The sequence below is a fragment of the Cricetulus griseus genome, assembly GCF_003668045.3.
Source record: "Cricetulus griseus strain 17A/GY chromosome 1 unlocalized genomic scaffold, alternate assembly CriGri-PICRH-1.0 chr1_0, whole genome shotgun sequence".
Taxonomy (NCBI): Eukaryota; Metazoa; Chordata; class Mammalia; order Rodentia; family Cricetidae; genus Cricetulus; species Cricetulus griseus.
The window spans coordinates 78,414,946-78,428,269 of record NW_023276806.1 but is presented as its reverse complement, the minus strand read 5'-3'; the positions used below and the strand labels follow the sequence as shown (position 1 = coordinate 78,428,269).

The following is a 13,324-nucleotide window of genomic DNA, read 5'->3' as shown; positions in this document are numbered from 1 at the left end:
TTACAGGATGGGCAATGCTAAGAAGAGAGCATAATACCAGTGCTTGCTTAATTTAGTCACAGGGATAGTGGATAAGAAAGTGGGGTAAAGACTATAAAGATATGTAAGAATTAAGTCTAGAAGAAGAAACAAAAGATGAGAATTTAGATGCTTTTAAATACATAGAGAAGTTTTCTTTAATTCCAGAATGATGGCATCCCCAAATATGGCTATACTATGATCAGGGCACAGGACTCAGAAACAAAAGAGCCAGAGTTCAGGAACATATATATTACATGTGGAAGCTGAGCAATTTAAAGCTAAGGATGGAGAAGAAAAAAATCCACAGAAATTGTAAAACATAACACTATGAAGCTTACGCTATGAAGTTCAATGAGCAGCACAACATCAATGCTTATCCATCAACTATAACAACTGTTCAGTACAAATATAAGACATTGTGGGGGATAGTCTGAGGAGTGTAGAGGAACTTTTGGTACTTTTCCTTAAAATTTTATAAGCCAAACATAAATGTATATGCATATGCAAAACGGTTGCAATTTTATAGAAGACAGAATAGATAGAATCCTCTTTTCAAATATGACAGTTTAGAATAGAAGGTGAAATTATGAGAGCATAAGTTAGGAAAAATACAGGAAATAAAGCTAAATAAATGCTGAAACTTCCTTACATTCAAAAGTAAGTAGAAAATAAGAATGGAGTTTGGTTGAATAATGTGGAGAAATTATAAGTCTGATCAACACACAAAAGTTAGAAATTTAAGAAGAGTGATACTTAAATAGAGTTAAGCTCTTGGAACTACTTCTGTTCAAATTCCTATGCATTTTACCTAAACAGGAGTAAAGTCTGACAAACATTCTGAGATGATAGTGTTTGATAAATAACAGATTTATAAATGATAGAAAGATTAATGATGGTGAGATGATTGGTAGGTGATCTATACATGGATATAGATCTATATATATGGACATAGATCTATATATGGATATATATACATATATATCCCAGATCAATATATATAATTCTACATGATAGATAATAAAATATATGATATATGATAGATAGGTAGATAGATAGAGACAAACAGATTAATATCAAGGAAAGGAACTATTTCTCATAATTCTGTTGAGGACAGAATAAAAAATAGAAGTATAACAGGAATAAGAGAAAAAGAGGCCATGAAATGGAGATAGAGTAAGGCATGAAAGGGAAAGAGGAAAATGATGTAATTTATATTTGAATTTAAAATTTTAAAAATATTTATTAATAAAAAACAAAATTAGCCAGGCGTTGGTGGCGCACACCTTTAATCCCAGCACTCGGGAGGCAGAGGCAGGAGGATCTCTGTGAGTTCGAGGCCAGCCTGGTCTCCAGAGCGAATGCCAGGATAGGCTCCAAAGCTACACAGAGAAACCCTGTCTCAAAAAACCAAAAAAAAAAAAAAAAAATTAGACAACTAAACAGACTAGAAAACAATGCTGTCCAGGATGTTCAGTTGAAGAACTGTGACACCAACCCAGCCACACAACCTTTGACCTACAGTCTATCCTGCCTATGGGATGTGCTGAGATAAGGGTTGTGCAGCCATTATGGGAGTGGCCAACCAATGACTATTTCTATAGGAGACCCATGTCATGGAATGAGCCTACCACTGATACTGTGTGGAGTGCTGGGACCCAGAGGCTGTATGGCCCAGAGATCTAAGATAGAACCAAACACACCTGGAGAAAAAAATGTCAACATAAAGATGCCTAACAATATTCTTCTATATTCATAGATTTTTGACATCCCCAATTGTCATCAGAGATCCTTCATCCAGTAACTGATAGAAACAGATGCAATGACCAGAGCCAAACATTAGCCTAAGTAATTGTTTAGTCAGGCAGAATATATTCTTCTGGGGTCTTTGATGGAGTTAAAGATGAGATAGGTATAGTTTTCCTTAGTTATGATGGAAGTTAAATTAGGTAGAGAATTTTAAAGTCACTAAGATAGGATACATAAAGGAGTTTATGTTCCAAAGTTGCAAAATAAAAATGGTCTGGATTTTATGAATGTAATTCTTGCCTGATAATTGTTCTTATCATATATAGTGTTACTATGTTAGAGTTATAACCTTTATTTTTTATTTAAACAAAAAAAAGGAAAATGTACATTGTAAAGATATGCCTTTCCAAAGGCACCTTTTTATTGTTTAAGAAACAAAACCTAAATGGCTATTAGCTAGGCAGGAGGTGTGGGTAGAAGAGCCAGACATGTCACCAGGTGACACAGAGGGAACAAGACATGTTAGAAGACAGGTAAAGCCACAAACCACATGGCAATATGTAGATTAGTACAAATGGGTTTACGTAAATCACAAGAGCTAGTTAAAAACAAGCCTAAGCTCTTGACCAAGCTCTCATAATTAATAAGGAGTCTGTGTGTTGTTATTTGGGAGCTTGCTGTCTGTACAGAAAAATCCACTTACAGTTATGTTGCTCGGTCTACTTGTGAGACTCCTAACAGTAGGAGCAGTACCTAATGTTTTGGCTGACTTTTGGGAACAAATTCCTCATACTAGGTTGCCTTGTCCAACTAGAAAACAAGGCAAGACCTTCTCAGGGATCCCCTGACTGAGATAGAAAGGTAGTGGGTGGAGATAGAGACAGAGACAGACAAATGCACAGAGACAAAGAAGGAGAACCTAAGTATGAGATGAGGGTAAGAATTAATAATTCAATGGAGGCAAGACATAAAAATATAAGTATCCCTAAGAACATATCCATACCATGTACAAACAATCAATAATATCTAAGCAGGAAGAAAACTTTTGAGGTTGTCATTGGATAGCTACAGAGTACCACGGGATGTTAGGTACAACTGTACCCATGTCTTAGTTAGACTTCACATCTACTTAATGATTAAAAGTACTTACATGTGTAGTGAATCATCTTTATTTTCCTCAGTAAGTAGAGAGTCTTCTGTTGAGTCTAAGCATGACTCCTCTTTAGAAAATAAAGGACTTATTTTCATGCTTTCCTCTTGACTTTTACTTTCTACTAAATTAGTATCTCTTGTAGGAAAAGAAAAATAGCTTTCAATATCCCAATGGCTTGCCTAAAATGAAAATATATTTATTTTCATAAAATTCATTTTCATCTAGCATTTACCCTTTACAAGATTAGTAAATACACTCCCATTGATATTTACAAACAAAAATGACTAAGGCTAGCTGTGATCTTAGTCTTGTATCTGAAAGACCCCTGTCCCTTAGCCCTTTCTTTCTCAAGTTTGTCTCCTCTTCCTCCTGTTGGCGGCTTCCCCGATCCCCACCCCCGGCGGCCTTTCCCCGCCACCCGCCGCACGCCCGGCCCGAGAACAAGCACCGGGTGGGCCGGCCCGAGAATGAGCACCAGGTGGGCCAGCCCGAGAATGAGCACCAGGTGGGCCAGCCCGAGAACGAGCACCGGGTGGGCCGGCACGAGGGCGAGCACCAGGTGGGTCGGCACGAGAACAAACACCGAGTGAGCCGGCCTGGAGCCCTGCCCCTGAGCCCCCGCCCGAAGAGAAACACTCCGTCCCAAGGTCTCCGCCCCCAAGGTCAGCCATCAGGAAGGGGGGGGGAATTGAGTCTGCTGTACCAGACACCAGACACCAGACCTTGAGAATATGCTGATCTGGAATGGCTCTGTGTCTCATTTGAACCATCCAATGGAAATGATTCTGTATTTCGCCTCATTTGAAAGACTCTGTGTTTCACCTCATTTGAATAACTCTGTACTTTGCCTTATTTGAATAACCCTGTATAGCGCCTCATATACATTGACCAATGGGAATAGCTCTGTATAATGCCTCATTAGAATTATCCAATAGAATCCCTGCTCCTAGCTTGCGCCTTTTTCCCTATATAAGGACCCCTTTCCCTTGGCTCGGCGCGCTTAGCCACACAGAAGCTAAGTCGCCCCGGGTACCCGCGTCTCCAATAAAGCCTCTTGTTTTTTGCATCCAGTTCGTGGCCTCGCTGATTCCTGGGTGTGGGTCTCCCTCTACGAAAGTACCTCTTCGGGGGTCTTTCATATCAGAGATGACAAGTATAACTTTTGTAAGGGTAGAACATGTGCTACATCATAAGAAAGAAACAAAACTTATCCAATGAAATTGTAATGAATAATAAACATGACTGTCATTATAATTTTAGTACCTGAAGCCATAGAAGATAAAAATATGAAAAAAATTTTGTCAAATTTTTCCCAAGATATTATTTTTTTATTAGTTCAAATTAGAAACAAGGCTGCTTCACATGTCAATCCTTCTCCCTCTCTCTCCCCTCCCCTGCAATCCGCCACCAGCCCCTCATCTTGTCCCCCTTCTGCTCCCTAGGGAAGGTAAGGCCCTCTATGGGGGTTCCCCCAAAGTCGGTCATATCATCCTGGGCAGGGCCTAGGCCCTCCCCCATGTGTCCAGGCTGAGAGTGCATCCCTCTATGTGGGATGGGCTCCCAAAGTCCCTTCTATTTTTTCACACAAAATTTTTCAAAGGCCTGAGAAACAAATCCCTGAGCCCTAAAGGGAGGTTTTGATGGAGAGATCCCATTTAGGATTGAGCATTCCAAAGTCTCTTGCTCTCTACACATTGGCCAGTTGTAGGTTTCTGTATTTGTTCCCACCAACTGCAGAGAAAGCCTCTCTGACGATGATTCTTTAGGAATCATTTCTTTTTTCTTCTTCTTCTTTTCTTTTGCCTTATTTTTTTTTTTGGCAGTCATATTTGGTTCTACCCTAAATTTCTAGGCTGTCCATTCTCTGGTGCCTGAGTATCAAGGCAGTATAGGGCATGGGGTCCCTTGTGTGGAACGGGCCCCAAGTTAAACAAAACATTGGTTAGCCCTCACACCTGTTCTCTACCACCATTGCCCCCACTAATCTTGCAGGCAGCACAGACTGTAGGTTGACGATTTTGTGGCTGGATTGGTGTCCAGGTTTTTTTTCTTTCTATAGCTTGCAGAGTACATTCTCACACAAAAGAAATTAAAACGAAGGAGTGTGCAATCCAAATTGGCATCAGCTTGATCTCTCTACATCCAACGGGCTCTGTAGATGTGGTCGGCAATGGGGTTCCATTCTCAGTTTTCAGAGAGCAACCTTCTGTCCTAGCAAAAGCCTGGGGTATTTGGAAAATTTCAAGGGACCTTCTCAGCCAACAACTCAATTGAATGCAAACCGGTCCAACTGGAAGCCTTCTCTGTCTACAAAAGATGGCCAGTTCAGACTCCATATCCTCCATTACTAGGAATCCTCAGTAGGGCCACGCTCATAGATTCCAGGAAGTTTCCACTGCACTAGGTTTCCACATCACCATCCACAAAGGTCCCTGATTCCATGATTCTACCTGTCTTTTCCCACACTCTCTCTTTCCACCCCCACCCCAATCCTTCCCATTCCTGTCCCCTCATGTTCCCAGTTCATCTGCAAAATTTATTGTAGTTTTGCTTCCCAGGGAGGTTCATGTGCCCCCCACCAAAGCTCTTCTCTCTATCTAACCTCTCTGGTTCTGTGGAGTGTAGCTTGTTTATCATTTATTCATTTATTTATTTATTTAATGGCCAATACCCACTTATAAGTGAATACATACCATATTTATATTTCTGGGTCTGAGATACCTCCCTAAAGATGAGGTTTTTTTTTCCTAGTTGCATCTATTTGCCTGCAAGTTTCATGTTATTTTTCTAACAACTGAATAATACTCCATTTTGTAAATGTACCAGATTTTATTTATTCATTCTTCTGTTGCAGGACATATAGGTTGTTTCCGTTCTCTGGATATTATAAACATGTCTATTTTTAATGCCAATATGGTGCACTCTTCATTACTATAGCTCTATATTCCAATTTGAAATCAATGATAGTGATACTTAGAGCAGATCTTTAATTGTTTAGGATTATTGTATCTATTCTAGGCTTTTTTTTTTTGAAGTTGAGAATTATCCTTACAAGTTCTGTTAAGAATTGTGTTGGCAGGCTGGGTGGTGGTGATGCACACCCTTAATACCAGCACTCAGGAGGCAGAGGCAGGAGAGTCTCTGTGAGTTTGAGACCATCCTGGTCTACAAGTGCTAGTTCCAGGACAGCCTCCACAGAGAAACCCTGTCTTGAATCCCACAAAAAAAAAAAAAAACAACAAAAAAAAAAAAAACAAAATAAAAAGGATTGTGTTGACAGAGACCACTGACCTGAGCTGGGAGCTCACAGACTCTGGACCGACAGCTAGAGAGCCTGCATGAGACCAACCTAGGCCCTCTGCATGTGTATGACAGTTGTTTAGTTTGCTCTGTTTGTCTGGCTCCCAGCAGTGGAATCAGAACCTTTCCCTGGCACTTGAACTAGCCTTTGGGAATCTATTCCCCATGCTGGGTTGCCTCACACATATTTCATGCAGCAGAGGGTCCTGCCTCAACTTGGTGTGCTATGCTTTATTGACACACATGGGAGGCCTGTTCTTTTCTGAATGGAGGCAGAGAAGTAGATGGGGAACAGTACATTCGAGGCAGAGGAGGTAACAGGCAGAGAGGAGGGAAGGAAAACTGTGGTTGGTATTAAAGTAAGTGAAAGAATTATTTTTAAAAAAAGAATTGTGTTGGAAATTTGATGGCAATTTGATTGGATGTGCAGATTGCTTTTGGTAGGATGGCCAATTTTTACTATGTCAATCCTACCAATCCATAAGCATGGGAGATCTTTCCATCTTCTGATATCTTCTTCAATTTCTTCTTCAAAGACTTGAAGTATTTTTTATCAGATGAATCTTTCCTTTCTTGATTAGAGTTTAACCCAGGGTACTTTATATTACTTGTGGCTATTGTAAAAGTTGATCTTTCCATGATTTCCTTCTCCACCTGTTTATTGTTGGTATATAGAAAGGCTACTGATTTTTTTTAGTTAATCTTGAATCCTGCAACTTTGCTAAAAGTGTTTATCAACTGTAGGACATCCTGGGTGGAATTTGGGGGGTCACTTATGTATACTATCATGCCATCTTTAAATAGCAATGCTTTGACTTCTTCCTTCCCAATTTGTTTCCCCTTGATCTCCTTTAGTTGTTTTATTGCTCTAGCTAAAACTTCAAGTAAGTGTATTGAATAACATGGAGAGAGTGGACAACATTGTCTTGTTCCTGATTTGAGTTTAATTGCTGCTTTGCATTTCTCTCTATTTAATTGTTGCTTTGATGTTGGTTATAGGTTTGTTGTAAGTTGCCTTTATTATGTTAATGTAAATGCCTTGTATCTCTAATCTCACAGGGGACTTTTATCATGAAGGGGTGTTGGATTTCGTCAAAGGTGTTTAAGGTATCCATTGAGATGATCATGTTGTGCTTTTTTTTTTTTTCCTTTCTGTTTTTCTTGTTGTTGTTAATATGGTGGATTACACTAACAGATTTTCATATATTTAACCATCCATGCACCTCTGGGATGAACCCTACCTGGTCAGTGTTAATGATAGTTTTGATGAGTCCTTGAATTCAGTCTGTTAAGTATTTTATTGAGTATTTTTTGTATCTATATTCATAAGGTAAATTGGTTTGTAATTCACTTTCTTTGTTGAGTCTTTATGTGGATTAGGTATCAGAGTAATTGTAGCCTCATAAAATAGAGCAACCTTCTCTCTGATTCTATTTTGTGGAATAATATGAGGAGGATTGGCTTTAAATTTTTTTTGGAAATCTGAGCTAAAACAAACTGGTCCTGGGCTTTTTTGGGGGGTGGGGGAATGGAAGAGTTTTAATAACTACCTGTATCTCACTAGGGGTTATAGGCATTTAAATCTCTAAATGATCTTGACTTTGGTAAGTGGCAGCTATTGAAAAATTATACATTTCTTCAGATTTACCATTTTAACAGAGTACAGTAAACCCTTATGATTTTCTGTATTTCCTGGGTGTCTTGCCCCCTTATCATTCTGGTCTTTGTTAATTCAGTTACTCTATCTTCATCTTTTAGATGTTTGAATAAGGGTTTGTCTGTCTTCTTGATCTTCTCAAAGGAGCAACCCTCTTTCATCGATTCTTTGTATTGTTCTCTTTGTTTCTAGTTTACTCATTTCAGCCCTGATTTTGATTATTTTTGTCATCTACTCCTCTTGGGTGTGCTTACTTGTTTTCGTTCTACAGCTTTCAGATGTACTACTAAGTTGCTAATATGGGATCTCTCTATTTTTTTTTAATGAAGGCATTTAATGATATGAAATTTCCTCATAGCACCACTTTCGTAGTGTACCTTAAGTATGAAGAAGGTATATATTCATTTTCACCCAATTCTAGAGACTCTTTAATTACTTATTCATTTCTGTCTTAACTCATTTTTTCATTCAATGAAGATTCAGTTTCTGTGAGTTTGTAAGGTATCTGTTGTTGTTGATAGCCTGCTTTAGTGCCTAGTGGTCTAATAGGATGTGGGGAGTTATTTCAATTTTCTTGTATCTGTTGTGCCTGAGTATGTAGTCCATTTTGGAGAAAGTTTCATGAGGTGATGAGAAAAGGGTATATTCTTTTGTGTTTCTGTGAAATGTAAATACTTGTTTGGTCCTTTTTGTTTATAATGTCAGTTTAGTTTTCACCCAGATGACCTGTCTATTGGCAAGAGTTGGGTGTTGACATCTCCCACTATTATTGAAGAACAATATGACATTGAACCTATAGTAGTGTTACTTTTATAAACTTGGTTGCCCCTTGTGACTAGGGCATAGAATTTATGAACTGAAATGTCATCTTGGTAAAATTTTCCTTTGATGAGTATGTGGTATCCTTTCCCATCTATTTTGATTAGTTTTGTTTGAAGTCTATTTTGTTATATATTAAAATGGCTACAGTACCTTGCTTCTTAGGTCCACTTTTTTTTGATCATCTCAATATTGTTTCAACAGACTAATTTCAGTTTACAACTATAACTTTACTGCATTTTTCCCAATAGATTATTTTTATTAGTTCAAATTAGAAACAAGGCTGCTTCATATGTCATTCCCTTCTCCCTCTCACTCCCCTCCCCCCAACTCCCTACCATTCCCCCTCATCCCCCCTCTGCTCCCCAGGGAGGGTAAGGCCCTCCATGGGGTTCCCCAAAGTTGGTCATATCATCCTGGGCATGACCTAGGCCCTCCGCCTTGTGTCCAGGCTGAGAGAGCATCCATCCATGTGGGATGGGCTCCTGAAGTCCCTTCTTACGCCAGGGATAAATACTGATCCAGGTTTATTTTCATTGTGCTTCAACTGTGTTGGAACATTCAGGGCTTGCTGTGGTAAAATAGCTGGGCTCTAGGAGAGACATATTTCCCTGACTGTTACTGACTGTGATCTTATACTGTCATCTACTCATATGTGTTTGGGATGATTTTAGGTACAGGTGTTGATATGGGTCCAGGTTTGTTTCTCTTTGTTTGATGAATGTTTTGTTTCTGGGTTTCTGTTTTCTCTCTGAAATTTTGGAGGATATGCTGCCTGTGTGCTGCCTATTTTCCTGGTCTCTCCAACTGGTGTGATCACAGGGAATGCCTGTAGGTGTTGAAAGCTTGTCTACAGTGATAAGTGGGGAGATGAGGCTAGGAAAATATGGATAGTCTATGGGATCCACATGAGATGTAAGCAGGGGGAAGAGAGACTTTAGCTGTTATCTCTTGGAGCACTAGGAATGAAACTTGGTATTTTTTCTAAAAAAAAAAAATCCCGTAATAAATAGGCCACATTGAAGGGAGCAGGCAAAAGTACCTTGGCCTAAGTACTGCCATTTTGACTTCAGACTCCATTTTACCTATAGGGTAAAATAAAGTTCAGGTTCCCAAACCCTAGCGGACATGAGAACTTTCCAATGGCTGGCCAACATCCTCCCTAAACCATAGAAATAATCTTTATTCATCTTTCTTTTTTTTAAGAAACATTATGACTATTCCTAACAACAGAAAAAAAATGAATCTGATTGGTGGGACTGAAAGATTTGCATTGTATGTTGTTGACAATAATGGAAAACACAAGGAAAGACCTTCATCTTTGACTTCTGATTGGTGAAATTTGCAATTGTATAACTTGGCAACAATATTTGTGATTTTTGTGCTTATAAACCCCACTTCAGACCCTGCTTTGGACTGTCCTTGCTCTGATTGATCAGTGACCCATGTATTTGGGTGATACCTTGTTTGTACAAATAAAGTGTATCTGAAAATCAGAGGGTGGAGCTTGCCACTGGTTAGCCATTGGGGCCAGGCAATGGTGGTACACACCTTTAATGCCAGCACTAGGGAAGTGGAGACAGGAAGTGAGATGTCTGGGTGGAGAGAGGAATATAGGTGAGAGGAAACAGGAACTTGCTCTCTTTTCAGCTGGGAAGTTAGCAAGGTAAGGTGTGGCTGTGGCTTGATCCTTCATCTCTCTGATCTTTCAGCTTTTACCCCAATATCTGACTCCTGACTTTTATTATTAAGACCTATTATAATTCAAGTTACAGCTTATGTGGTAAATTACTAAAATCTTTGGGATCTGTAAATGTTGTCTCTCTCTTTCCTCGGGGCTCATAACAGGCTAAGTGGAAACGCATGTGTCCTCCCCTTCATGGAATTGGTTGCCCTTAGTGGTAATCAGGGAAAATGATAACAGAGTTACAGCCACAGCATTGCCCATCAGTCCGCTCATAACTACTAAACTTCAGACAGCAGCAGAGACTCCCATGGGAATAAGTACAGATTCAGACTATTGGTCAAGTAAACTACAGAATAATAAATAAGGAATGTGCATACCTGGCCAAAGATCAAGGCAGGGGCATTGCAAAGTCCAGTAACACAGACACTGCAGTCTGCAGAGGAGGAAATGATAAGCAAATGATCACATGACACACACAACTGCAAGGAACTTATCCGGTCTTCATGAGGTTGAAATGATCTGAGCAAAGTTGGAGATTGGGTGATTTTGTTCCCCGTGGAACTAGTACAATAGTCCTGGATAAACAGAAATACACAAATTTTTAAAAATCCAAATATTAAATTGTAATTTAATATCAATCTTTAAGAAGCCTGATATGGAGGATACATTTATAAATGATAACCTATGATCCACCTTCAAGAGTGAGTTCATGATGATAAAAGTTAGAAACAAAGCTATTAATGTTGACAAAAGTCTTGACACTGAAATGACCAACTTGGGAAAAGAAATGAGAGAGAGAGTGGTCAGAGAAAAAAAAAGTAAAGTATAAGTCGGGATCTGATAGAAGTGAAGCTGGCCAAATGGAGACAATATTATATCATCTTATAATTTTTTTTAAATGGAATGAGTAATCAGCTATTACATCAACTAACTCAGGATGTTGATAACAGTAGATGAAAGACCATCACACTAGATGACATTTAGGATTTGTTTCAAAAAAGATGTATCCAATTGTTTATGTTTAAACAGTGCTACAGTGAAGTACTGACAAGACTGCAAATTGTCATTGGACAACAGACATAGGTATATATTAATATGGCATAGCAGTGAGAAAAATGTGTGTGTGTGTGTGTGTGTGTGTGTGTGTGTGTGTGTGTGTGTGTGTGAATTACTTTAAAACATTCTATGCTCAAATTGTGCTAATGGCTTCTTTTTTTGTTTGTTTTTTGGAACAGAATTTCTCCATGTAGTCCTGGCTGTTCTAGAACTTTCTCTGTGACCAGGTTGGCCTCAAAGTACAGAGAGATGCCTGCCTCTGTCCCCTGAGTGCTAGGATTAAAGACATATACCACCATTGTCAGGAAAATGGTTTCTTTATAACACTCAGGACAGAGCATTTCCTCCTTTATCTGGGAAACACCTCCTTCATCAAGGTGTGGCTCATAGTCAAATACTTCTTTCTTATCAGATATTGTACCAAAAATCAATGATGATGATAGAAGATTATTTTCCATTTACCTCTATATTCCAGATTTTCAACCATCCATCAGGATCTCCAGTGGCAAGGTATTGATTTTGTTTATCAGTAGACATAACAATGGATCCAACTCCAGCATGAGCCAAAAATTCAGCCAGAAGTTCTTTCTTAAATGTGTCCCAGAACCTGACATAACCAGATGCTCCACATGATACAAGGTTAGCACCTCCTATTACATAGGGGAAGTCTAATTAGGAAAATAAACCCAGAAATCCAAAGTGGCTTCTCCCAGCAGCTCACCCTGTTGTGAGCATATGAGAGTGGAGAGGCCAGTAGCACTGCAAGCTATCCTGAGCATCATTTTGATTCTCTAAATTATAAGTTGGTCATTTTTCCATGATAATATTACTATAACATTAAGAAGAATTAATATGGATTGTTAATGACATAGGTTATATAAAATATTCCACTGTTTGGTTTACTTTCACCCATTCATTACATTGATATTATTTGCATTAGATTTAGATAAAATTAATATATTTCTTTGATGAATTTATGGAGTCCTAATTATGATACTCTCCTGAAAATACAAAATTTATTCTCCCGAATGAGCCATTGAACATGTACAGAAGAGATATAGATCTGGATGCATGTATGCACTCATGTCAGCACAGATATCAATTCTCTAGTGAGCAGCAAGTCATGGATTCTAATTATGAGCTCATTTTTAATTTTTCCTTAGGAATTTTATTGTAAGCCCTTATAACCCTTTTTGTTGCTGTTAATCTATTTGGATCTAACCATTTATGCTTTATATTTACATAAAATGATTTGTGAAAATATCCATCTGTGGCAAATTTATTAATAAATCTCTAGATGGCTTTTCTTTTGTTACATAATTGTGCTGGCAATTAGCAATGGAGTTAAGGTGGAAGTGATGGCATGTCTGTTTCAGTAGAAATAGTTTGGAACCAACATTAAGAAGAATTGGTTACAAGGAATAGTGGAGAGGCTACTTTAAATGCCCTTCCCCGATAATGAGATTAATGACTACCTTATATGCCATCCTAGAGCCTTCATCCAGTAGCTAATGGAAGCAGAAGCAGACGCCCACAGCTAAACACTGAACTGAACTCCTGGAAACACATGGGGGAGAGCATAGGCCCTGCCCGAGATAGTATGACAGACATTGATGATCCCCCATGAAGGGTCTCACCCTCGCTGGGTAGCCGAAGGTGGTTGGGTTGGGGTGTTGGTGGGAGCCGGGGAGGAGGGGAGTGAGAGGGAGCTGAGATTGACATGTGAAGCAGGCTTGTTTCTAATTTAAATAAAAATAAATGATAAAAAAATGAAAAAAAGAATTAGTTAGAAGGAATTGAGAGTAATTTTAGGATAATGCTTCATAATATGAGAATAAGTATGTTTTGAAGAATAGCTGTGTTTCAAATTCATCTTAAATATTAA

General features: G+C 38.8%; 1 protein-coding gene across 1 annotated transcript in view; it reads right to left on the bottom strand.

Moving 5' to 3' along the window:
• The window catches only part of Wdr49 (WD repeat domain 49), a 139,682-nt gene that overhangs the window by 33,152 nt on the left and 93,206 nt on the right, over positions 1 to 13,324 (bottom strand). The window contains exons 14-16 of the mRNA XM_035451338.1: positions 11,902 to 12,089; positions 10,761 to 10,958; positions 2,918 to 3,099 (exon numbers count right to left, since the gene is read on the bottom strand). Of these exons, the coding sequence (XP_035307229.1) occupies positions 2,918 to 3,099; positions 10,761 to 10,958; positions 11,902 to 12,089 (568 nt within the window). The remainder of the gene's footprint in view (positions 1 to 2,917; positions 3,100 to 10,760; positions 10,959 to 11,901; positions 12,090 to 13,324) is intronic.